This window comes from Macrotis lagotis, chromosome 6, assembly GCF_037893015.1.
Source record: "Macrotis lagotis isolate mMagLag1 chromosome 6, bilby.v1.9.chrom.fasta, whole genome shotgun sequence".
Taxonomy (NCBI): Eukaryota; Metazoa; Chordata; class Mammalia; order Peramelemorphia; family Peramelidae; genus Macrotis; species Macrotis lagotis.
This window is the reverse complement of record NC_133663.1, coordinates 27,581,650-27,609,272: the sequence shown is the minus strand read 5'-3', so window position 1 is coordinate 27,609,272 and position 27,623 is coordinate 27,581,650. Positions and strand designations below refer to the sequence as shown.

General features: G+C 35.6%; 1 protein-coding gene across 1 annotated transcript in view; it reads left to right on the top strand.

The window, feature by feature from the left end:
* WDR49 (WD repeat domain 49) overlaps positions 1–27,623 on the top strand; it is a 231,006-nt gene that overhangs the window by 46,558 nt on the left and 156,825 nt on the right. The window contains exons 5-7 of the mRNA XM_074192518.1: positions 2,462–2,610; positions 13,022–13,252; positions 27,354–27,518. Coding sequence (XP_074048619.1) covers positions 2,462–2,610; positions 13,022–13,252; positions 27,354–27,518 — 545 coding nt within the window. The remainder of the gene's footprint in view (positions 1–2,461; positions 2,611–13,021; positions 13,253–27,353; positions 27,519–27,623) is intronic.

The window sequence follows — 27,623 nt, the reverse complement described above, 5'->3', positions numbered from 1 at the left end:
AAGAATGCTTTTAAATGAATAAATTCCATGTATAACCAAGGAATACAACTATATTAAAAAAGCTGTCAAAATATATATATTAAAAAAGTTTCCAGACCCTGGACTAAGAAGCCTTCTATGTAATATATCAGTATGAGATCTGAGCTTGTATCAGGTTCTGACAGATGTTAGCTATGTGTCCTGGAACAAGCTAATTCTTTGTTTTTGAACCTCAGTTTCTTTATCTATTAGGAGATTAAAATCCTTACAAGATTTATTGCATAGAAATATAATAATGATAATAGTTAATGCTTGACTAGGACTTTAAGATTTGTAAAGTACCTTTTATAAATTTAAATTTTTCCCCTTCACAACAATTCTATGAAATAGATACTACTACCATTATTCCCATTTATAGATGAGGAAACTGAGCCTAGGAACACAAGTGATTTGTTCAGGGTCGCACAGCTGAGAAGTATATGAGGCAAGATCTTAACTCAGATCTTCCTGAATGACTGTATCACAGCAATCTATCTACTATGCAGCATTGTTTTTGTTGTTCAGTTGTGACCTCAAGGATCATAGAAAGACAAACCCTTCTGCCCTCTACTATGTCTTGAAGTTTGTACAAAAATCTTGTTTGTTATTTCCATGACGCTATCTATCCATCTCATTCTCTGCCATCCCCTTTCCCTTTTGTTTTCCTTTTTTCCCCAACATCAGAGACTTTTGCAGTGAGTTCCATCTTTTCATTAGATGGTCAAAGTATTTAAGCTTCAGCTTTAATATTTGACCTTCCATTGAATAGTTTGAATAAATTTCTTCAAGTATTGACTAAGTAATTTGATCTCTTTGCTGTCCAGGACACTCTGAAAAATCTCCTCTAGCACATGATTCAAAAGTATTGATTCCATAGTCTTCAGTTTTCATTATAGTCCCTCTATAATGAGGACAGCATTTTGTAGCTCTAAAAATAAAGTGACATTTGTCAAACATAATATCTCCCACACTTCCTGCTAGCCAGTTGCCATGCAGTGACACTTTAGTAGGACATAGGAAATTTAGGCTTCTTTCTGCAAGCATGAATAAATGGAAAAATGTAGCACAGTTATAGCCAATGATTTCATCCATTCATGCAACAAGTTTTTAAGTGTCAACTGTGTACCAGTCATTATGATAGGAAATGGGAATCCAAAGACAAAGACTAAACAATCCAGGCTCTCAGAGATCTTCTGCTTTCAGGTAATGTATCTAGAAAAGGAAGTCAAGTCTTTGGGGGAGAACTTTTCCTCTTTTAATTATTTGGAGATTTCATCTTTAAATTCTTTGTTTTGACAGTCTGCTGTGAGAGCACAGTAGAGAAAGCATAGAGTTCTACCTGACCAGGTATTCTTTTCATTGCCCTGGACTTGGAGTGAAAATTCAGGAGATCTTAGCCTTCTTTATAAAGACATGAGAGGATATAGTCCATCAGAAGCCATCAGAAGTTATAAAGCTTGAAGTGACCACAGAGGTCATTCAGTCTAATACCCTTTATATTATGAATTAAAAAGAATTTTCTAAGCATAGTTCATGCAATTGGTATTATGATTAGTGATGGGGAAACAAAGGAAAAAATGAAAGTCTCCCCTTTCAAACAACTAAGATGAAGAAACCAAGGTAACCAGGTGACACAATGGTAAGAGCACTGGACTTGGAGTTAGCGAGAACTGAGCAGCAGACACTTAACCAGCTTTGTGACAATGGGAAAAATCTCTGTTTGCCTATGTTTCCTCATCGGTAGGTTAAACGGGGACAATTATAGCTCTGACCTGCCAGAGTTGCCATTGAAATATTTGCAAAGTGCTTAACATACCTTAAAGGGCTATATAAATTCTGGAAACTCCAAGTCACAGAGATACAAACTAATTTGTACAAGGTCCCACAGCAGGGTTGGGATTTGGGCCCAGATCCCTTGATTTTAAAGCCAGCACTGACTTTATAATCAGAGGAATTAGAGGTGCCCAATCCAGCCTCTCCGACTTCTATGTGTTATTGGTTAATTTTCTGAACCTCTCTGAACCTCTGTCTTCTCATCTATAAAATGATATCTCATCTGTCTCCAAATCTGTGGTCCTTTGCTCTTTCCTCCCCATCAATCTATTTAAGAATCAGCTTATGTCAGGTGTGTGTGTGTGTGTGTGTGTGTGTGTGTGTGTGTGTGTGTGTGTCTTAGAATAATGTTTTTGATACAAAAAGATACACATGGGATTACCAAAGAAATCAATTACATTGAAATACAGTTATCAAAAAAGAGTATATTCACAGGCCCACAGATAAACACAGTCCTTGGCACATAGTAAATGTATACTTTATAAATGCTAGTTCATGGATCCAGGTTAAGTAACCCTGATAAGAGAGTGATGACAAGGTACTACTTCTAAGAATGATGCATTACAGATTATTTTCTAAAAATAATTATTTTCTGTTAAATCCTGAACAGCAACAGCTGGAATTAATCACAGAGTTTGCCTTTGGAATCCTTATGTTGTCTCTAAACCCACAGGGGTACTGTGGGGTCATTCAGACAGTGTAATAGCTGTGCAATTCTTCATTGCCCGAAAACAACTTTTCAGCTTCTCCAAAGATAAAGTAAGTCACTACGGGATTTCGATATTTCTGCATGATGTACCCCCTTTCTATTCCCATCTCCGCTATAGATTTACTAACATGAACTCTGAATTGCCAAGATTGCTTTGTGTTTCCTGTGTTCCTACTCAATCTTTCCTTTTCTTTGGGCACTACAGTATTTGGAATAGGGATTGTACCTGTGATTGCGGTGCTACAGATATCTCTTGATTGAAGGAACACTTTTGACCAATGCAGGTTGGCCCCTTATCATTTTAGAAAATTGTCTAATGATTAACCAGTTACATGATTTTTACCTCTAACAATACAGGTTAGCACTTTCTCTGAAACTGAGAGAGTGTATTATAAGATTACTAGGAGCAAGGGAAGATTATAGGATTTGTCCTGGATTCTGTGACCAACATGCAGTATAGGCAGTGCTAGATTTCCTGACCCTGAGTTTTATTGTTCATCCATTAAATTACATTGCTGCTGGTTTATCTAAATGGTAGGAAACTGATACTGATTTCTTGACATTTTGACTTACTCTGTCCTTCCTGTATTTGTTTCAAAACAATATTTTCCATGGCATTAATTAAATGAGATATTATATGTAAGCCACTTTGCAAACCTAAAAATACTATTTTCATGGTATCAGCATTATGGGAGGTGGGGAATTTGGGAATAAAAAATTTTATAATTTGGTTACACCTTCCAATTTGATGTAATAGAATGGTCACTTGGAATTAGGAGCCCTGAATTTGCTATTAGGCTCTGGTCATTATTGACATGTGACTTTGGCAATTGGTTTCCATGTTCCAAACAAGTGACCATTCAGGCTGCATTTGAAGAACCCCAACAATTGGGAATTTGCTACTGATTGAGTGGTCTATAGAACTAAACTCCAAATGTGGTCTTCTGAGGGCAGAACAAAATGGGATGCTCACCCTCCTGGTCCTGGAAGATAATGGAATCCTGATCACATCAGTGGTTTTTTGGGTTTTTATTTTTGACTGCAGTAGTCTGCCATTCATTCTTATAGACCTTGCAATGACTCTTCCAGTGGATCCCACGTAGTAGGTATTTTTGATTGCTTTTGTTAGTGGGAAATGTGAAATAAAATATAGGTATTTTATTTGCATTAAAAATATTTTTAGCTTTATATTCTTGGGTAAAATAGTGGTATCAGTAAAAATAGCTTTATTCAAATCAGTATTTAATGATTACTTTTGTAATAACACCACCTTTCCCTCAGGGTGGTTGTGAGGATCAAATGAAATATTTGCAAGGTGCCTAGCAGAGTTTCCGATACATAGAAGATGCTCTCTCTCTCTCTCTCTCTCTCTCTCTCTCTCTCTCTCTCTCTCTATATATATATATATATATATATATATATGTACATATATATATATATATATATATATATATATATATATACTTATCCCCTGCCCTCCTATACCTTATTTCCTCACTGTGTATTGAAAAGACAAATTTTCAGATAATTCACTAGATAATTCAAAGGAATTATTCTATTGCACCAAATAGAAATAGAACTAAATAAAATGTATAAACAAATAAAGAAACATTTATAGTATATAATAATATGAAGTAGTGGATACAGAACTGGACCCTGAGTGAGGCAGATGTGAGTTAGAATCTACCTTTAGACAAAGCTCTCTGACCCTAGAAAAGTCACTAAACCACCGTCTACTTCAGTTTTCTCATCAGTAAAATGGAGATAATAAAAGTGATCTATCCCCCAGGATTGTTGTGATAATGGAGTGAAGTATAATTTTGTAAAGGGATTTGCAAATCCTAAAAAGCTACATAATATCAAGGTAATAGTATTAATATAATTATAATAACATAGTTGTAAAATCTCATCAATTTGCTATAATATATTGTTAATATGGCAAATATTCATAATTTCAATATATTGTTTGTTAGGATATTATTCTTAATTTAATCATAATAGAATCTTAAGTTTTGCAATCAGTGCACATGTTATTTATGATTTTCACAAACATTTGAATACATCCATATAGGTATACAATACATCTGAGTATGGATACATACATGTATGTTAGCCTTAAGAAATTCTTGAATATTTAAGAATCTTGGCTTCCTAGATATGATCTGTTGAAAATCTTAACCTGCTTATATATTAGTGAATTCTTTTTAATGAGGCTAACAATGCTGATTTCTCTGAGAACAATTGTGGTACAGTGGAATAAGAGCTGAATTCAGTACCAGAGGATCTGATTTCAAATTTGTATGACTCTGTCACTTTCTATGTATATGGCTCTGGACCAACGTTTTCAGTCTTTCTGGATCTTAGTTTTATCTGTAAAAAGAGGGGGTTGAACCTGGTTTCCTCTAAAGACCCTCGCAATTAAAATCTGGGACTTTAGGACTCTGAGGGGAGCTTCTTGGAACCTTGCTAGGCTAGTTTTCAGATAGCACATGCATAATCTACAAGGAGTTTATAATTGAAACCTTGCCAGTCACCATTTATACCTCCAAGGATATGAAGAAATATAAATACATAGAACCTGATTATCAACAATGCACCTTTACATAATTTTCATTTTTTTAAAAGTGAATGAAAACTACTCTTAGAAATTGAATGCATACCTTGCTGCAATCATTGGCAATAAAAGACAATACCGTTTCATCTTGAGATCACTTCACCAAGGTATTTTTAATTTGATCTTTAAGTCATCATATTCTGATGGACTTGTCATCCTGCCATTCACATTAATAGAAATTCATCCCAATTTGATAAAGGTTCTGTAATCTCACCCTTTATGTCTTAACAATATGCAACAAAGTTTTGTGGTACTAAATTAAATTTATGCTTTGCTATCAAGAAAGTCTATTCCACTATTCATAGAAATAGAAAAAGAAATAAAATATTCCATGAAAATACCTATTGATTAAAGCATACAGGTGTAAAAATTATTCTTAATCAGTGGTCTGTATATAGTCAAATAATTCTAACTTCTCTGTGACTTATTAGTTGTGTGGCTATGAGTAAGTTTTATTTACTCTCTCTATTCCTGCTTCCTCATTTGTAAAATGGGAATTAAAATGTGTACCACCTAGTTCATAGGGTTGTTTGTGTTGCACTAAAATGACTTAAAATCTTATGTAAATTTGAGGTGCTACTATTCCTTGAATCAAAAGAGAAAGAGCTACAAGGGGATAAACAAAATGATCATATAGGAAATATTGCAGTAAAGCAATTTATCATAGAACTTGAAATAAGCCAGAGGTCAGTGAACTAAGGAACAGGATGTAATGGCATGGGAAAATTTAATTCTCCAGACTGTTTTCTGGGGAAAATTTATATGCATCCTATACCATCAAATTAATCCTTGTAGAATGCAAGGATAGAATCCATTGTACAAGTAGAGAAACATTTGGTACGTTGGAAAGACTACTGACTCTGAATTCTAAGACTTTTATTCAAATCTTGTCTCTGATGATGACTACATATGTGACCTTGTTCTCTTGACTTCCTTGGATCTTAGGTTTTTTAATTTGCTAAATGATGAAGCTGAATTCAATGGTCTCTGATGTCCCTTCTAGCTTTATGAGCCAAGCAATATGATGCAATGATTTTATAGGATCTATGTTAAGCGAATTGGAGTAACCCTAGAGATCATCTAGTCCAAAGTCTTCTGTTTGCAGATGAAAAATCTGAGTTCCAAGGCGGATAATTGAATTCCCAAGATCATAACAGAAAGCCAGAATGTAGACCAAAGGTCTGTAATGTCAAATGCAGTTCACTTTCAATTCTAACACCGTTTCTTCTCATAAATTAATTGAATATTTCAATAAAGAAGGGTTTCTAGTTTTAAAAGGTAATAGACTATAGGATTCTAAATAAATAAGTAAATAAAAATAACCAATATAGAGAAACATAATTTTCAAACACAACTGATGACTACAGAGTACTCTTATGAGTAAATAAGCCAAACCAAACAAAACGTGGATAATTCTGCTTGCTTAAATGCCAGAAGTACCTGAAGCAGACGAGAGAGGTGATAGCTCATCCATTTTTAATTTTTAATTTAATTCATGGGACTAAATGTCAATGAAATATTAAAACTCAAGTAATTTATGTTGGCAACACAATGGAAAATGACTCTGGCAAAATGATACTCCATTAATACTATTGAGTCATAGCTAAACTATGTTAAACTACACTGTTAGTTTCTGCTTCCTGGGAAAGGCATGATACTGAATCAGTAGCCATAGGGGAACCACAGTGAAAGTCCAGAGCCATCTTTGCTGACACTGGTAAGTAAATAGTTGTCATAGTAACAGGACCCATCCAGGGTCATCGTTCCATCACTCAAGAGGAGCACTTGAAAATCATTCATTGTGCACAGATTTGAAACAGTGCCAGTTTTCAATTCATAGAAGGGGGACCTTGGTTCTTCTAGAATTGGTGTTTCCAAGGCAGAGAGGGAAAGAAATTCCCAGCATTTTTTGATTATTACCATTATCCGATGCAGAAAAAAAATGAAAATTGCAGTAGGAGGTAGCATCTTTTAGTAAAAATGAACCCAATAAAACCAAACTCATTTCCTTTGCAGGTAGGGTTTCTAGACTAGAAGAACAATGTACCCAATCTATCACAAAAAGTGCCTGCAGGGCAGTCCCAGTGCAGTCCCATTAGACTCTGTGCTGGTCAGCCCACATCTGGAGTATGGGTTTCCATTATTGCTGATAAAAATTATCATTAACAGAACTCCTATGGATGAACCCTTTATAGTTTGAAAAGTACTTTCTTTCAATAGTATATACGAGATAATACGTAGAGATAATATTGGAACTGGGGGCAGCTAGGTGGTACAGTGAACAGAGCACTGAGTTTGGAATTGGAAAGACTCAACTTACTGAGTTCAAATTTGACTTCAGATTCCACTCTTCTGGAATATACTTCCTTTTTCTCACTACCTTTTGAATTCTTGTCTTTCTTCAAGGTTGATCTCAGGTATCATCACCTCTGTGAAGCCTTACTTGATTCCCTCAATTATTTAATCCTCTGTCTCCTCAAATATATCTGCATTAATTTTTTACAGCAAGCTTCTCTGATATAAGTTTCATTTGTCAAATATATAAATAACTGAGCCAAATTTATAAAAAAAATTAGAATCATTCTTTAATAATATATAGTTAAAGGGTATGAACAGATAATTTTCTGAGGAAGAAACCAAAGGAAAAAATTCTCTAAAACACTAATGATGGAAATTCAAATTATAACTACTCTGAAAAACAACTTTACATCTATTAGATTATCTATCATGCCAGGAAAGAAAACATATGTTGGAGGGGATTTGGAAAAATAGGTACAATATTGTACTGTTGGTGGAACCATGACCTGCTCTAACTATTGTGGAGAACCATTTTGGAACCATGCCCAAAGGGCTATAAAACTAAATATTCCTTTGACTTAGCAATATTGCTACCAGATCTGGGCCTTAAAGAGATCAGAAAAAAGGAAAAGGATCCATATGTATAAAAAATTAGAATTGGAAAGTGAAGGGAAGCCCATCGATTAGCTGAATGAGTTGTGGGATATAATTGTGATGGGATATGATTGTGCTGTAAGAAATGATGAAGGGGATCCCCATTTCAGAGAAACCTGGGAAAACTTAAATGAAGTGATCCAAAGTGACGTAAGCATAACTGAGAGAATATTGTTCACAGTGATAGCAAAATTGTAATGATAATTAACTGTGAAAGACTTAGCTATATTCTGATTAATATAACAATCCATGACAATTCCAAAAGAATCATTCCAGATAGAGACTTGATGATCTCTGAGTGCAGATTGCATCTTTCTTTTTTTTGATTGATATTTTATTTTTCTAATAACATATTATGAAAGTTTTTCAACATTCATCCATATACATATTTATAAATTACACATTTTTCTTCCACCCATCCACCCTTCTCACCACCCTCCCCTTAGCAGCAAACAATCTTGTGGGCATTTTTGTTTAACATATTTATATATTAGTATTTTCTGTATGAGGAATTAGGACAAAAGGAAAAGAACAAAAACCATGAAATAGGACAGAAAAACAAAGGAGAAATTTTAAAAAGTGAATATGGTATTCATTCAGATTCTGTAGTTTTTTGTTTGCTTTGTTTTCTTTATCTGGATATGGTTGATGTCCATAAAAGCTCTCCCAGGATTGTTCTAGCTTTCTGAACTGCTGAAAGGAGCAGCTTCCATCAAAGTTGATCAACTCACAGTGTGTACAATGTTGTCTTGGTTCTGCTCCCTTTGCTTACCATCAGTTCCTGTAATTCTTTCCATACTTCTCTAGAGTTCAACCATTCATGGGTTTCTTATAGAATAATAGTATTCCACTACATTCATATATCACAATTTCTTCAACCATTCCCCAGTTGATGGTAATCCCCCTTAAATTCCCAATTCTTTGCTACTACAAAAGGAGCTGCCATGAATATTTTGGAACATATGGGACTTTTCCCATTTTAAATGATTTCTTTTGGATATAGGACTAATATTTGTTGAGTCAAAGGGTATGATCAGTTTCATTGCTCTTTGGGCATAGTTCCATATTGCTCTCTAGAATGGTTGGATTAATTCACAACTAATACCACCAACAGATTGCATTTTTCTTTCTTTTTCCTTCCTTCCTTTTCCTCTTTCTTTTCCTTTTTCCTTCCTTCAAAATAAAAATTTTAAAATAATTAAAGGACCTAGTAATAGATTATAGTGAGTGATCCTGTGATTTCTTTGATGTGGGAATTCTGAGATGAGGCAACAACCAACACCAGTGCCATTCATCATCTTTGTAACTTTATGTATTACCTAGAGTACTGAGAGGTGATGTCATTTCCCCAGATACCAGCTAGTGTGTGTTAGAGGCAGGATATCTACTCAAGTATTTATTTCTCTGAGCATTGCCATTTATCCACCACAGCAGCAATTATTATTATTTTTTTGTACTGCCTAATCTTAGGCTACTTTAAGAGAATCATCATATTCAGAATGAGGGAAACAGATGTTTCATTGTATTTTCCTCTGATGACAATTTTGGAGAATTTTATCCAATTTTGCATATAAAATTTCATGAATAACTTTGGCAAACTAGAGAGAGTCCCAAGGATGACCACAAAGGATGGTGCAGGACCTTCAGACTAAGTTATAGAAAGATAGATTGACAAAACTGTAGTCTTTTATCCTTGGTAGAGAAGACTTAGGGTGAGCAGAGCTGCCTTTAAATATTTGAAATGCTGTCATGACAAATAAATATTAGGCTTGCTTTACTTTACCACAGAAGGTGAAACCTGGGATATTGGGTGGAAGTTACAGAGAGAAAAGTTTCTTCTAAGTGTAAGGAAAAACTTTCTAACAATCAGAGCTCTACAAAAATAGAGTAGGAGGCAGTTGTACTACCCTTATTAGAAGATTCTCAAAAAAAGGCTGGAAGTCTAATTCTTAAGGCATAAGTCTTAAGGAGGGCATCCTTAGTCTAGTAAATAGACACCTCTACAATGCCTTCTAAATAAAAATAAGTACCATTTCTACAATAGTTTGAATCTGCAAAACTTTTGACATATATTTTCTAATGAGCCTCACAGAAATCTGTTGAGATAGATAATATTGTCATTTCCCGTTTATAAAGGATGAAAAATAGGCTCAGAGATGATGACTTGCCTAAGGCCATATAAATAATAGATATGTGAGGCAGAATTTGAACTTGGATTCCAAGTCCACCTGTCTATTCACTGTGCCACCTAGCTTTCCATGCTGCTGTGATTCTTCTGCATCAAAGATTAGAGTTAGCTCATAGGTTTTGACTTGTCTGAGGAACATAGCCCTGGGTGCATTTACACTGGTTGTCTCCATTGCCTTTAAATATTTGCCACCTAATCTTTGTCTACTAACTTGCCCGGCTTCTTTCAAGCAGCTTCAGGGTGGCATCTTCTGTAGGAAGACTTTCCCCAGTGTTTCTTAATCTTAGTGCTTTTATTCCAAGATTACGCTCACTTCAATCTGTCTTTATTTGGTTAATTCATTATTTTGCACGTTGACTCCCCCATTAGATTGTTTCATGGTGATCCCCTATGTTAGAACTCCTTGAGAACAAGCATCTTGTTTTGTTTTGTTTTATTTTGCTTTTGCATTTTTTGTATCCCCCCCCCCCACTGCTTAGTACAGTGCATAGAATAAAGTAAATACTTAATCAATGACAGCAGATTGACTCTTTGGTCAGCTTTTTTCTATTCTTTCCTTACAATATTCGATCATCTATATCTGAAAGCTTGCATAGCCTGCTCCCATGCCTGAAATGTACTTCCTTCTTATTTTAGAATAAACACTGTTTCAAAGCTCTTCTTGAGTGCCAGATGAAGTCTTTTCTAACACCTCCCAGTTAATGCCTAGCCCATCCAGTTGTCTCGTGTAGAAGTCTTATTTCCCCCTATAGAAAAGGAAGGCCTTGAGAGTAAGTTCTGTTGAACATCCTAGTGCCTGTAGCATAATAATTGGGATAAGAGTGGTGTTTAATAAATGCTTGTATCCAGATTTGCAAAAGTTCTTTAATTACTTCAACATGGAGACATCTCAGTGTGGGAAATCTTTTTACCTCAAACACTGAAACTCACTGATACCCTAAAGTCTCAGACATGAAGCAATTTTCTCAAGTGTACACCATTGAGTTGCCTTCTGGGTAGAATTAAAAGCCAATTTTTTGATCATTCTGCCATGCTAATTCCCTTCTTGTCTACCTAAAGTATAAATTGTTTTTAAGGGAGAGAGTCCTAATATGAACTGAACAGTATTTTAGCTATGAAAAAGGAGGGATCAAATAAGTGAAAGCCCAATATTTTAATTCAATAAATCACAAAGTACTGGGCTTGCTGCCAGGGATACAAAGAAAACCTTTGGTGAAATGTAAGCTCCTTAAGGAAAGAGTCTATTTTATCTTTGTTTTTGTCTTCTAAGTGCCTTAGTATAGTAGTTAACCCTTAATTTGAATCTGACTATGCCTAATCATTTTAGATTTGCTTGTTGACTTGAATCACATTTGGTGCACTAGAACTAGAACCCTCTTTTTGGACAAAAGTTCCTATTTGCCAAACATTGCCATATAAATGTAGGCATCTGAAGATAGGGATCATTTCATTTATGGACTCCAAGCAATAGAAGAGATTTTGGTTTTTGTTTTTTACTTTTGCTTATAGCAGGAGATGTCTGGCCCATGGGCTGTTATAAGTCCTGTGAAATCATTTGGTCTGGAGCTTCCAAGGCAACTGCAGTCAGTTCTTGAAATTCAATAAATTTAGGAGTTTTTTAGGGATGAATTAATTAAATGGTTGACCAAATATAGCTCACAAATATTATGAATAAGCAAATGACCTTCAGTAGGAAAAAGGTCTTTCCCCATGCCTCCAGCATATATATATATATATATATATATATATATATGTATATATATACATATATATATATATATATATATAGAGATAGAGACAGAGACAGAGATAGAGACAGAGAGAGAGAGATATAGATATAGAGATAGAGATAGAGACAGAGACAGATATAGATATAGATATATATTAGGTAGAGACAGAGATAGAGATAGATTTAGATATAGATATAGATGATAGAGATAGAGATATAGCTAGAGAGATAGAGACAGAGACAGAGACAGAGACAGAGATAGATATAGATATAGATATATGTTAGATAGAGACAGAGATAGAGATAGATTTAGATATAGATGATAGAGATAGAGATAGAGACAGACAGAGACAGATATTGATTTAGATATAGATATAAAGATACATATTAGATAGAGATAGAAATAGAGGTAGAGATAGAGACAGAGACGAAGATAGATATAGATATAGATAGTTATATACATTTATATATATATACATATACATATATATATTTTTTAGCATTTAACAAATTACCCATTGCTTACTAGCTACAGTAGAAAGGGTGGGGCTAGATTTGGAGTCCAAAGATCTAGACTAAAAATTTTAATACCTTCTGATATGACACTGAACAATTGAATTCACCACTTTGGGTCCCAATTTCTTTAACTACAAAATTAAGAGATTGGACTAGATGGTCTCTTGGTTTCTTCTAGTTCCAGGTCTATAATCATTATAATCATTTATTGCTAGTTAAATGCTAGCAACAGGTAAATACAGATGTTTTAAAGTTATTTACAATTATAAGTTATAGGTAAGGTCCATTGGTAGAGGTAATATCTTAATATGTTTTTCCTGAGTTTCCTATGTTAGTAAAATAACAGTTTCATACACTTTCCCTATCCATGTTACTAGAGAATGAGTTGAGGTGATAAACTGTACTCATATGGTGGGTCTGGCAAATATTTTTTCCACCAGTCTTTTCTCCCTTTTCTTCCAGGTATTGAGACTCTGGGACATTCAACACCAGCTCTCCATCCAAAGGATGACTTGTCCATATACAAAGAGCCAGGAATTCAAATGTCTCTTTCACTTTGATGAAGCTCGTGGAAGACTTTTCATTGCCTTCAATAACCAGCTAACATTACTGGCGATGAAAAATGAGAGCAAAAGGGTCACAAGTCATGAGAAACCAGTCACTTGTGTGCTATACAACTCAGTCTTCAAGCAGGTAATTGTGTGTTTGTGTGTGTGTGCGTGTGTGTGTGTGTGTGTGTGTGTGCGCACACACGTGTGTGTGTGTGTGTGTGTGTGTGTGTGTGTTTCTCTAATAAGGAGTTTAGGAGAAATGTTTGGTTATATTTGAAAAGGCATTGGTCTTAGATTTAGGGAAAAACACATGAATTCAAATCCCACCTTTGCCACTGGCAAAGTGACAATGGGTAAGTCATAGCCTCTTTGAACTTAAGGTGTTTCACTGGTAAAATGGACATAAGAAACAATCCATAAAAATAAAGGTCCTACTATGTGTCAGTTGCTCTACTAGGTGCTGATTATACAAAGATAAAGATAAAATATTAAGGAGCTTGTATTCTATTAGAGAAGACAGTATCTGTATGTATGTGTAAGTATATATATAATATGCCTTTATATGTATATGCTTAAATACACAAATATACACATAATAAATAATTAAGAGATAATTTAAAGGAGGAGTGGAAGGTACTGGATGGAATGAAGAAATGAACTCATCATATCCCACCTATAATACTCATATGAGGATAAGATGAGATGCTAGCTATAAGGACTTCAGAAATAGAATTTTTTTAGGGGAAAGATTTTGGACCTCCAAATACAAGGGATTAGGTAATTTCTTAGGCAGAAGCTTCTTCTATACTTGCAGATAGAAAACATATCTACCTTTAATAGTCTTACAGAGTTGCTTGAGGGTAATGAAAAGTAAGTGATTCACCAAGGGTCATTTAGCCAAAGTGTATCAAAGCTAGGACTTGACCTTAAATCTTATTCCAAGGTCAACTTTTATCCTCTAGATCATTTTTGTATGGTCTTGGGATTTTTATTTTTAATTTTTATTTTATTTTATTCTTAACTTAAGAAATGAAATAAGCATTTTCATAACATCGTACAATAGGAAAAAAGGTGATTGCACGTGAAATTTCCATTCTATTATGTACCACTTACTATTCCTTTTACATATCTAATAAAGTTATCATGTAATAAAACCTTGAAGTATCATGTGACTGCCTCCTTTCTTTCTTTCTTCTCTTCCTCTTCTCTTTTTCCTTCTCCATCTATCAATGATAACATTAATACAAAATTATTTAGAAATACTATGTTTTGAAAGTGCATTTATCCATCCATCTATTCCATTCCAAAGTGCTAGGTAAATGCCAGTGAGTGTTATTAAATCACTCAGATCTGTTGTTCTAATGCCATTTTTAAGCTCAGGGATATAGGAATGAAGAAAATCAATGGAGGGAAATTATGGGAAAGAAATTCTTGAATGCAAATGTGCTTTCCTGTAAGGATGCCTGCCTTCAGCAGTGTGTAGGTAGTGGCTTTCCTTTCAGCAAGCACATCAACACTGACATATTAATTTTAAAACTATGGTAGAAAAACTAAAACAAACTCAGAGTGCAATGTCCCAAACTTCTCTCTCTTACCCAGTTTATCTGGCCATTGGCCAACTCTGAGCAGATCTGGCTCCAAAAATGGGCCTTTCTGGGTACCACACTACTTACTGCAACTGGAGGAATGTGAGCTCTGAAATATGCATGCACAGTAATTAGCAAGGATCTATTCTCCTGGCAGGCTTCATCCAAGTGGCTCCCAGTGGCAGACCTGGGCGCATTCCTAATAAAATGATGCAGTTAAATGCAATGCCACTTGGTATGCAGTATGAGAGCTATTTGTCTTCCCAGCACTTTAATGATGCACTGCAGCCTTTGGTACCCGGGCGTTACCTGCATCTCAATGAAGAAGCACTGATGCTAAAGAGAGAGGGAAATGCCTTAGTGATGGAGCTTTGTGAGAGGAACGCAAAGTGCAGTTTCCTTTGCTGACAGAAAGAAAGCCCAGTAAGGGGACTATAGGCCTATATTGTAGAGTGATTTTAGGGAGTAACAGGGAAAGGTGATAGGGCCTCTGTAACTCTGAGGCAGAGATTTATTCCAGGCTCGACTGCAGCAGCAGAGCAAGAACTAGTCACAAAAACAAGTATCCAGCATGTAGGCAATTAAATTAGGAAACTCCCTTCCCCCTTGATTTTTTTTTTTTTGCAAAAGCCTTGGAGCTTGTGTTGAAATGAGCATTTTGGTAACAGCATAATCCATAGGTATAATGTTGTGTTTCCACTAATAAGGAGTTGGTCCTAGGTTTCAAATGATCTTTTCTTTTCATACTAGGAGATAAAAATCTTTTCAGAATCAATGTATGTTTCATTGCAAATTCATTCAAGTTTTGTTGAACTTTGGGTAAGCAATTTATTAATTTGGCTCTCTGGTGACCACTGGGGCCGGGGATTTTCCCAGTAGTAAACATTGTGCCAATTGAGATTTGCAAAGGGGGAAAGGGGGACAGGGGCTGAGATGCTACAATATGGATTAATAGATGGATTGCTTACAAGCTACAATAGCCTTCCATGAGATAATAATGGATAGTGGGGCATACAGCCAGAGCTGTAACCAGGTCACCACACAATCTCCAGCTACTTCCTTATGCAAATGAACTCTTTCCACGTCTTTCCAACTTTATATGTTGTCTTCCCTTTAGAATCGAAACTCTCTGGGTCAGGGCCTGCCTTGTTATCTTGTATTTCTATACCCATTCTTTATTTAGTACAGTATTTGGTACATGATAAGCACATGATCTTTCCTTCCTTCCTTATTTGTTTCATTCCTTATTTTCTTCTTTCTTTTCTTATTTCCTTTCTTCTCTTCCTTATTTACTTCTTTCTATCATTCCTTATTTATTTCTTTCCTTATTTTCTTCCTTCTTTCTTTCCTTTCTTCTCTTCTTATTTACCTCCTTCCTTCTTTCCTTCCATATTCCTTATTTTTTCCTCCCTTCCTTCCTCCCTTCTTACTTTCTTCCTCCCCTCCTTCCTCCCCCTCCTTCCCTCCCTTCCCTTTCTTTCCTTCCCTCCCTCCCTCCCTCCCTCCTTCCTTCCTTCCTTCCTTCCTTCCCTCCCTCCTTCCTTCCTTCCTTCCTTCCTTCCTTCCCTCCCTCCCTCCCTCCTTCCTTCCTTCCTTCCTTCCTTCCTTCCTTCCTTCCTCATTTTCTTTCTTCCTTCATTCCTTTTATGACAAAGCAAAATAAATATATAAGCATGAATACTTACAGTATAATAAATGAAGCATGAGAGACATTGCACTATAGTGATTAAACAGTTGGCCAGAAAGACCTGGGTTCAAGTCTTGCCATTGACAAATTCTGTCTGTGTGACCATGGGCAGTTCACAACTTTTCAGTGCCTTCAAGATACATGCTGTCTTTTAATGACTTTTCTTCCTTTTATTCTAGATTATAAGGCATCATAGAATGATGACTAGAGGGTTAAAGTTGGAAAAACTAGGGTTCAAATCTTGTCTCTGACATTTACTAGCACAAATCTATATTAGTAGTAGACTTAATCTGCCTGAGCTTTAGACAGTTCTCTCAGACTATAAATTATAAATTGTTATTTGATGGCAGAAGAAATCACAGGCACTTAATGTGCTGAGCTTTCATGTCAAGGTTGCCTTTGATATTAATTATAACTGGATTCATTTCAGCTGTATATGATTGTTCAGATGAAGAGTGGGTAGTAGAATGTGTGAGATTTGACTCAAACACCTAGAGATTACCTTAGAAAGAACACAGTCAAGGACCAGAAATATAACAGATATTTTACTGACATCATTCAGGATGTGTGAATGAAAAGCTCTAATTTCCCATCTTTTCCATCTAAAATTATTTCATATTTGTTGAATTATTGTGCCTTTTACTTATTTAACTATTTTATCCCTTTGCTTTTTGGTCTTTCCAAATACATGTTTTTTAGGTTCATAGATTCACAGAATGTCAAAATAGATGGTCCCTTCTCTCTCTTAAATATTCAGTCTCTACCTTCTACTGGCTTCTTCTCTGCTCCCCAGAAGCAGATCCATGGCTCTCTATCCTAAAAAATCTTACCCCCCACATATGTTTGTTTGTTGTTGTTCAGTTGTTTGATCCACGTCCATCACTTTGTGACTCCATTAGAGTTTTCTTGATAAAGATACTGGAATAATTTGCCATTTCCTTTTCCTTTTCATTTTTATAGGTAAGGAAACTGAGGCAAACAAGTCTAGTGATTAAACCAGGGTCACAAATCTGTGTCTGAGGCTGTATTTGAACTCAGGTCTTCCCCACTCCAGATTCAGCACTTTATCCTCTGTGCCATATTAGATATCTATATCCATGCATAGATGCATAGATATATGTGTATATGTAACAGCAAAAGAAACCCACACTGACTATATCTGAGAATAAAGAATATTTCCAAAAAATAGGACCATTTAATGTTTTTATTAATAGTGTGTTTGTATAACTCCATTTTTTCATGTTTTACATCTTTGAAGATTTCCAGCTTTTATCATTTTTGCCAATATGATACAAGTGAGGTGAAACCTCTGAATTATTTTGATTTGCATTTTTATTATTCATTCTAGGACATTTTTTTCATATGGTTGTTAAATATTTGCATTTTTTCCTTTTGAAAATACTGCAAGTCTCATGAGACAGATGAGAAGGTGTACAATAGCAGAAACCACATCTAGAAATGTAAAACGTCCTTAGAAATAAAGTAGATGATCATTTAATAACCATTAATTAAAATGCCTACTATGTGCTAAGCACTGTTCAGGACTGGTGATTCAGTCAAAATTGAATTAGCCACAAAGAATTTATAGTTGAGGGATACAGGGGAGTGGGGACTGGCATAGATATCTAGAAGTAAATATAAAATAAATACAACCAATTTATGAGCTTACTATGTGCTAAGCATTGGGAAAGTCTCTGCCCCCAAGGAGCTTTCAATCTAATGGAGGGAATAACATGCAAACAATTAACATGCAAAATAATTCACAGAGCAAAAATTCTATAATGAAGAAGATGTAGGGAAGGATTCTTATTAGAAGTTGGGATTTTAACTGAGATTTAAAGGAAGTCAGAGAGGTCAGTAGATGGAGCAGAAAAGATAGAAAGTTCTAGATAGGGAACAGCCATAGAATGTGTGCAGAGCTGCGAGATGGAGTTTCTGGTTCATGGAGCAGTCAAGTGTTTTGGGGAGAAGACTACACTCACAATGGAAGGAACCAAGAATGGCCTCATGCAAAATGTGACTTTTGAACACAGCTGGGGATTCTGAGAAGCAAAAGGAGGGGGACATTCCAACCCCCTTCCCATTTACAAAGGAGGAAACTTAATGTAGTGAACAGAAGGGCTGGTATTTGAACCCTCTTCAATTCCAGGGATCTGTTTCTACACAGCATTAAGTTCATTAGACAGCTCCTGCCTTTGCCACAGTGCCACAGTGCCACAGTAAGGAGGAGTTAAATAAAAACTTGTGGCTTGATTAAGTTTCTCACATTAGGCTCGAGACTTTTCTGGCTTTCCTCCCTCCCACTAGCCCCATCAGTGTTTTTCAGTCTACCCTTCTGCCTGGATAGTGATATTTTTCTCTCTCTGAAAGTATTGTTTTTTTTTTTTTTTACTGTCTTGCTTGTAGACTTTATTATTTCATTCTGGACCCTAGTGAGTATTCACCACCATCACTGTACTGAGCATAGAATAACAAAATAGTCCATCCATTACTCTCCTTCTGCTTTTCTTTATTTTCAGATAGAATTGTTCCTTTACATCTTGCTATATAAGAAAGCACATGGAAACCCTTAGAAGCCTTCTGTAAAGGAGCCACCTTTCTGTTTCCCTTTTTCTACATTGGCGAAGCTTGTCCATGCAGTTAGGCAGTAGCAGAACTAATGAGGAAAGGATAAGGAAGCACCTGGGTTGGCATTAACAGAAGAAAACTTCCATTGGAGTACCTCACTTGCCCTGGAGATTGTTCTAATGAGTTGACTTTGAGTCAGATTCATAAAGAAGACTTTTTTTTTTTAAATTGAGAGCTATTCAGATGGCCATTAAAATAATAGAATTTATACATGGGAATAAAAGTTTTACTAAAACCTCAGTAGTACTCCTGAAAATAATAGGGTTGGGATTGGGTGATGTGATCATACTGATGAGGGGATTAGGTATTCAGTTGCTATGTTGGAGAATCAAATTACATAGTGCTGGTTGTGTGACCCTGAGTAAGTCACTTAACATATTTCTCTCAGTCTCCTTATCTGTAAAGCAGTTTATTTGTACATTATCCGTAAAGGGTTTTTGTAAGGAAACTAATGAAATAATACAGGACACTAAGCACAGTCCCCTGATACATAGTAAATATTTATATAAATTAGCAAATTATGCTTCGCTCAGTGAAAAGAAAATGCTGACTGTTTTCAAATATTGAAGAGCTGTGACTAGAAAGAGGGCTTAGACTTACACTCCTATGCCTTAAAGGGAAGAACTAGGTCAGTTGGTAGTTTCAGAGAGCAGTAAGGAAAAGCAAGCAGAACTTGCCACAAATGGAGTGAGCTCTAGAGGGGGGCAGTGGGCTCTCTCCCACTGGAGATCTCTACAGACATAGTGGCTAGATGACCCTTGTCAAGCATCGCAGTCTTAGTGTTAGAAGGGACCGGGAAATGCATCTACTTCAACATCCTGAATTTAGAGATAAAGAAAATAGAACCCCAAAGACTCCTTTCCTAAATTCACCAAAATGTAAAATGGCAGAAGTGGGATCTGTACCCATGTCTTCAAATTTGAGATGCTACCCTTTCCTTGGATCACACTGCATCTATTACTGAAGGGATGCCTGTTGATCTTTGAAGGAGTCCCTACTAATCATGAGATCCTGATTCTTTCACTCACAAATTGTAATTCATTTACTTTGGCTGTTTGTATAGGATACATACAAGCTCAGTGTTTCTGTGTTTTGATTAGACTTTATGACCAAAAGCAGAGAGTTCAACTCTATCAGGCTTCTGACAATTTGAAAAGCAAGTCTAATTTACATCATAAATTTATAGTTGTAAATTGTTATAGGAGTAAGGATTGCTATTAGAAATGGGATTTCATGAGCAGATTTGCAAAGTTACCAGGTTTCTGAATTGAACTAACGCAATCACCTTGTCTCTTGCTTCATTCTGGAAACAACTATTTCATCCACCTCACTTTTGTGGTGGGACATAACTTTAAACTGTTCCTTCTGTAGAGGAAATATTGCATTTCAAATGATGGTGTCTGAAATAGCCCAGAAGCCCACATAATACTGGTGATAGTAATTAAGAAATGATGAGCTGAGCAATTTGTGGTTGATGACTTCTACTAATGCTATTTCTGTCCTCCTTTTCTTCATTCAGGGAACATTTAGAAAATCAACTTAGAATTATTAGGATCCTAATAAAAATAACAATCATTTATATTTTTTGTAGTGACTTAAGGCTGTTAAGTCTTATAATAGCAATGCCTAGTTAGCATTTATATGGAACTTTTGAAGAAATTTCCATATTTGATCTCATTTGATCCTCACAATATCCATTTTACAAATAAGGAAACTGAAGTTGGGAAAGGTACGTGACTTTCTTAATGTCATAAACCTAATCAAAACTCATATCTTCCTTGATCCAAGTCTATCTACCATGACACCTAGCTGACTCTTTAAACAACCTAATGAGATAGCTAGTAAAAATAGTATTATGCCCTGGGTGAGGAAACTAGGTTGAGATTAAGCAACTTGCCAAAGACCACATAGCTGGAACATTGCATCCAGTGTCTGACTGATAGACAAATGACTTTACCACTCTATGAATCTGCCTATACTTAATTTCTGATCATTTGTATGATTTATTTTGCCCGTATGTTGAAGGGTAAAGTTGTAATGAATTTCTATCCAATCAAACATCATTTATTAAGAACCTACTATATGACAGGCTCTATGCTAGATTCTAGGCATGCAAAGACACACAAAAATAAAAGGTCCCTGCCCTCAAGAAGCATGCAATCTAGTCTAGTAATACATATATACATAAATGATTAACAAAGCAAATACAAAACACATAAAAAAGTAATTTTGGGAGAAAGCTGCTACCATCAGGGAAGACTTGGGGATTCTTGAACAAGAATCTGGGGATTCTGAGAGATAGGGAGAAGGAGAGAAGATTATTCCAGGCCTCCAAAATGGCTAATATGAAGGGGCCTACAGTCAGGAAATGGGAAGTACCATTTATGAAGAAGAAGAAGAAGCCCAGATTAGTTAAGTCAAAGTATTCATGGAAGTAAGTTACATGTAATAATGCTGGAAAGACTGGTTGGAGCCAGATTGTGAATAAAGGGCTTCTAACTATCTCATCTTTTGGTCCCTTTTAGTAGAAGCTTATTGGTGTGATGATAGGAAGCTTCAGTCCAGAACAGCTGGATTGAAAATCTGCCTCTGGTGTTTACTTACATATTATCTAAAACTGGGAATTTGAAACTTCAATAAAATAAGAATTTTTTACATACCTACTATATTATGTACATTGGGTGATCCCAGGCCAGTCACCTTTTCAGTTCCCCAAGCAACTAACATTGTACATAGGAGGAAAAGGTTGCTGATCTTTATAGATTGACAAATTTCCTCCCTACAAAAATGAAATAACAGATATAAATAAAGCAAAACGCATTAGTAAAGACTGAAGAATTTCTCTTGTCCAAAATATGATGGATCTGGGACTCTTAATCTGGGATATATTAATTTGAAAATTATTTTACTAGTTTAATAATTAAATTTTAGTAATCTTGTTTTCATTTGTATTCCTTTGTATTTTGTTTTGCCCATTTATAAACATTATCCTGAGAAGGGGGGTCTGTAGACTTAGATTATTCAAGGAATTGGTCCATGTTGCACAAAAAAAGCTTAAGAATCCATGAGCTGTATGAATCATACTCAGGCTTCTAGCTTGGATACTGTCTCCAAATGGACAAGGAACTAGACCTAAAATTAGACATGAATTGGCCAGTTTGTCTTCTGGGAAATTGCAAAGCTTTTTTAATCATGCCAAATTACTCCCAGATACAAAGTTCCATCTTTTAAATAACAATTTTCTAGGGTTTTTGTAATGGTTGTGAGTCATGAACAACACAATCTCAAAAGAATTAAAAATAAATAGCCTACAGAAGGCAAAGAAAAAACACATGGTAGTTTTGGATAGACTGAAATAGGACCAAAGTGAAGTATATTAATAACAGCTGATATTTATGGCATTATTTTATATGTAGGGTACAATTTCAGTTAATCCTAACAGCAGTCCTAGGGGAAAAGGAAGGAAATCAGCATTTCTAGAGCTTCTATTATATGTCAGTCTAAGCAATTTTTGCAAATATCTCATTTAATCCTTTCAAAAACCCTTCAAGGTAGATGTTGTTACTTAACCCCATTTTATAATTGAGGAAACTGAGGTAAACAGAGGTGAAGTGACTTGCCCAGGGTAGAACAGATAGGAAATGATGAGGCTGAACTGGGAACCTGAGGTCTTTTTGATACCAGATACAGCATTCTATCTGTTGCATCAACAACTCTCTTAGGGAAAAAAAGCATAATTTAAAAAATCTCATTTGATCTTCACAACAGCCTTGGAAGGTGGGCCTATTATTATTTTCATTTTATAGTTGAGGAAACTGAAGTAGTGGATTTGAACTCAGGTTTATCCATAATCTAGGCCCATTTAGCTGTCTGTCATCCTGTTATTATCATCCCTGTTTTGAAGATGAGGAAAGTAAGACAGATTAAATGACTGTTTAGAGTCACAAAACTAATATGTATCTAAGGCAGGAATTGAGGTCAGTTCTTGAACTCAGTACCACATAGCTGCCTAGGATGTCACCAAGGAAATGTATGATTGAAAAGCATTTAGATTAGCTACAGGGGCTTGCTGATAAATATTAAACAAACAACTCTATGAAGAGCTCATGACTGATACTCAAGATACTCTTTTACATTTAATTTACATTATTAACATCTCCATCTTTCTTAAGTCTAAGCCAAAATTAATAAACACATTGCATTAATTCACAATAATGTTTTGTTAAAACAAATGAATAATGAAGCTCTCAGATTTGGTGTTTGCTGATTTCCCAATATTTAAATAGTTATCCTGGAAATTTAACAGTTGTCTCCCATGAGACAAATAGAGTAGGTTCTAACTCACCATTGAAAAGGTCATGTGGTAAGAATAGGGGATAATAGATTGACAGCTGGAGTATTTTCTGCTGACATCTGTCCTGTGGAATCCAGAGAAATCAAGGAAAGTCAAATAGGATGGGCAGATATGGAGGGTGGTAGTCTGTCTATATCACTGGAAAAAAAACAAATCACATTGACGAACTCTTTAATTCATTTGAATATTTTCATAGCTGTCAAACTAATTATTGTGAGGTTTAATAAATTTAGGTATGTAAAACCATTTTGTGAACTTTAAAAGTTCTCCATAAATAACCATATTAGTATTAATAAGTGGCCATGGGATGAATAAGGCAGCATTTGTTTTTCTCCCAGATTTTGATTAATCACTGAATAGGAGAATAAGGGCTGCAAAAGAAGGAAGTTTCAAAGAGGACTATAAAGTGAGAAGTGGTGAAAAGTCAGGGCTGTCTCACATGCTCAGATATCTATTTTGAGGGGGGCGGGAAATGAAAGGTTAGAAGGAGCAACTATTTGAGACTTTGGAGCTGAGGAGATGTTGTTAGCCCTTTGCAGATGAAGCACATCATTTTGCAATTTGGCCTTACTTTATTTGACTCCGGTCATGTTCCACTTAGGAATGCCTGACTTTTCAGGACCCTGGAGAGTGACAGCCTGGAGCCAAGCTTCAGAAGGCTGAGATCAAGATTGTCAGTCACCTGCAGTGAATGCTATCTTCCTACGACTTTCTCTATATAAAAAAAAAAAGCTGTTCACAATTCCCAAGTGCTTCTATGATATGGACATGCCATAGGATGCCAATAGAATCACAAGTATAATAGCCTGCATTTGAATCTCAGCTTTACTGTATGACCTAACCCTCTATAAGTTACCTCATCTGTATAATAAGGGGTTTAGACAAACCAAATTTCTAATGTCTGTTGCCAAATCTCAATTCTTTGTTCCAACTGATCCAGTCTCTGAAAATCTGAAATGGTCTGTTCTCTGACTTGCTTTGATACTCATATTTATATATGATTTGAAACTTGCAAAGGGTTTTCTGTATAAGATAGCATTTAAGCCTAATCAGGTCCCTTTGAGGTAGGTACTCGTCAGTGGCACACATCATACAGATGTGTTCTTAATCACAAAGATTAAGACACAGTGAGATTCTGAGATGGGATATGACCCCAGATATTCCTACAGAACCAATTCTCTATCCATTATTCTGTGCTATCTTTTATAAAGTGTTTATTTATTGTAAAAATCTGCATTGAGGTTATATTGCAGTGTAGAGTGCTAACTGCACTGGGAGGACCCAACATTCAGGAGAAATGAGTTCAAATCCAGACTTTGTTTATGTGACATTGGAGAAGTTTGCAACCATGGGTCTTAGTTGCCTCTTTTGTGACAAGATGATTTCAAGTCCTCCCAACTCTAAATCTATAATATTGAGTGCATGATAAAATTGGTGTGATATAAAAAAAAGCTTCATATTTCACAGAAGTTTGAGTTGGTGCTTGATTATTTCAGAGATCAGGGACAGAAAGATACAATAATCAAATGATATCTAGAAATTAAAGATCCCTCCTTTGCTTGCATACTGAAGGAATGCCTGCTCTTTGACTATCACAAAAATCACATTTGAGAAGCTTCCTCATGGATGATTGCAATATTAATGTGAAATTTTAGCATAGCTTTGACTCCAAGAATTGCCCACGTTGACAAAAATCATGGACTGAAGTGAGAATGCATAATAGATAACATTTATTATAACAAAATAATAATATTTTTATATAATATTTAGTGCTGGACACTATATTAAGTGTTTTATAATTATTATTTTACTTTAATCCTCACAAGAATGGTAGGTGACATTGTTTTGCCCATTTTATAGAAATGCAGACATTCACAGTGATTCCTATTAATTTTCTTTTATTAGATAGTTAGTTGTTGCAATGGATATAGAGCCATTCCTGTAATCAGAAAGACCGGAGTTCAAATCTGGCCTCAGACAATTCCTAACTGATTGGCACTAGGCAAGTCATTTATCTTCTGTTTGCCTCAGTTTTCTTATTTATAAAAATGAGCATAGTAATAATACTTACCTCTTAGGATTAGGGTATCAAAGTAGATAATATTTGTAAAGTAACTGGGGCAGTTAGAAAGCATAGTAGATAGAGTGCTAGGCCTGGAGTCAGGAAGACTCATTTTCCAGAGTTCAAATCTATCCATACACTTACTAGCTATATGACCCTGGGCAAACTACTTAAACTTGTTTGCCTCAGTTTCCCCATCTGTAAAATCAGTTGGAGAAAGAAATGCGAAACATTCTGATAACTCTGCTAAGAAAACTCTAAATGGGGTCACTAAGAATTGGCTACAACTAAGATGACTGCCATGTAGCTTGGTACATGGGAAGGACCATATAAATGTTAGCTATTGTTATCCAGCCAATGCCTGTAGAGTACTAAATCCAGTTTTGGTTATTTTTCTACTGGGGGATGCTTATCCTTCCAGAAATCTTTTGTTCTTCAGTTATTGCAAGGTCTTATTCTAACTTCTTTTTTTTATTCCTCAAGGAACTTAAGTAGAATGTTTATCTAACTTGTAGGTTTACTAAATATCAAGGCAGCAAAATGTCAATAAAGCTAATGAAGTTGACTTCTTACTAGGGCAAACCATCTTCTCGTTGAAGGCTCTTGGTTGTTAATCCCCACTCCTCCCTTTGCTTCTTAGCACACTCAGCTGTGTAATTTGATGTCCTATTTTCAGGGTCTACATAGATTTATAACTAAACTTTTAAAATTCTTTGTTCTTTATTGATCCATCTATAATTATGTTTTAGTCAAGAAAAAATGGATAGAACCTGGAGAGAATAGGAGGCGACAGGTATTTGAGGGCCCATCGACATTTAAGGTAGTAACAATGACATTTGGCAAGAATGGGCCTCTTTCCATGATGAATTGGATAGTTTCATTTGCTAAAGACTAAACTGAAGGTGACAGATACTTAAGACAGTTGCTCAGCTTCTTCCCTCATCTGAGAATGAGTCATACCAGAGTTCCATTATCCAATAGATCAACTTTCTGATCCAAATAGGAAAGAGTTATCTGATGAGATATATTCAATAACCTTCTTTTTTTTTAGAGTGTCCTCCAGGTACCAGGATGAAGAATGCCCAGGGAAACTTCATATTCTCTTTTTCGATAAGGATTTTTCTGAAGTCCAGGATTTTTATTTTCTCCTAAAATTTTGCCTCTTCATAGGATTATAGTTATAAAACTGAGACCATATAATTTATTCCAGTGCCTCATGTTTTTCAGAAGAGGAAACTAAGGTAGAGAAGTTAAAACTTCCTGACTGAAGCCAAGTATTTTAATGCCTCTGTTAACCTTTTGTTTTTCTTTTGGCTTTGTACATCTGATTTCTTTGGTATGGGAAATCTGTGGGTCAGGAAACATCCTGGTCAATGCTGGTGGACAACTCTACACCTTGTAGTAGGCAGGTAGGTGATTTGATACGTAGAGCACTGGATTTGGATTCATGGAGCCCTCAGTTCAAATGCTGTTTCTTACGTTTATTAGAAACGTGTCCCTGGGTAAGTTATTAAACCTCTGTCTACCTCAGTTTCCTTATCTGTAAAATGAGAACAACCTCCAAGTGTTGCTCTGAGGATTAAATGAAATAATATATTTTCATGTTCTATAAGTGTATCCTTTGAAAACTTAAATGCTAATCATGATTATAATCTTTGGGGGAGTTGCCTGGGCAGTACAAGGTTAAGTGACTCATCCAGGATCAAACAGTGAATATGTGTCAGAGGTTAAACTTCAACTCAGGTCTTCCAAACTTTGAGGCAATTCTTTATCAATGAAATATTGCCCTTCATTTGGAATATTATCAATAAAAATACCCCAAACCCAAATTTCCTTATGAGGTATTGAGATAAAAAAATGCATCCACCCTTTATGTGTGATTCCTGGTAAATTTTGAATTCCTTCCCAATTTCATTTTCATTGCAGGTCATAAGTTCTGATACAGAATCTACTGTTTCCTTTTGGATGATCGACACCGGGCAGAAAATCAAACAGTTTAAGGGTTGCCACGGCAACGCAGAAATAAGCACCATGGCCCTAGATCCAAGTGAGAAGAAGCTTTTAACTGGGAGCCCAGATGGTGCAATAAAGGTGTGAACAAACTCTGGAGTGCTGTTTGCCAGCTCTTTTCTCTATAGGACCTGGGCCAAAAGATTATACTGGGACAAAATAACATTCATAAAGGCACGTGTGTGT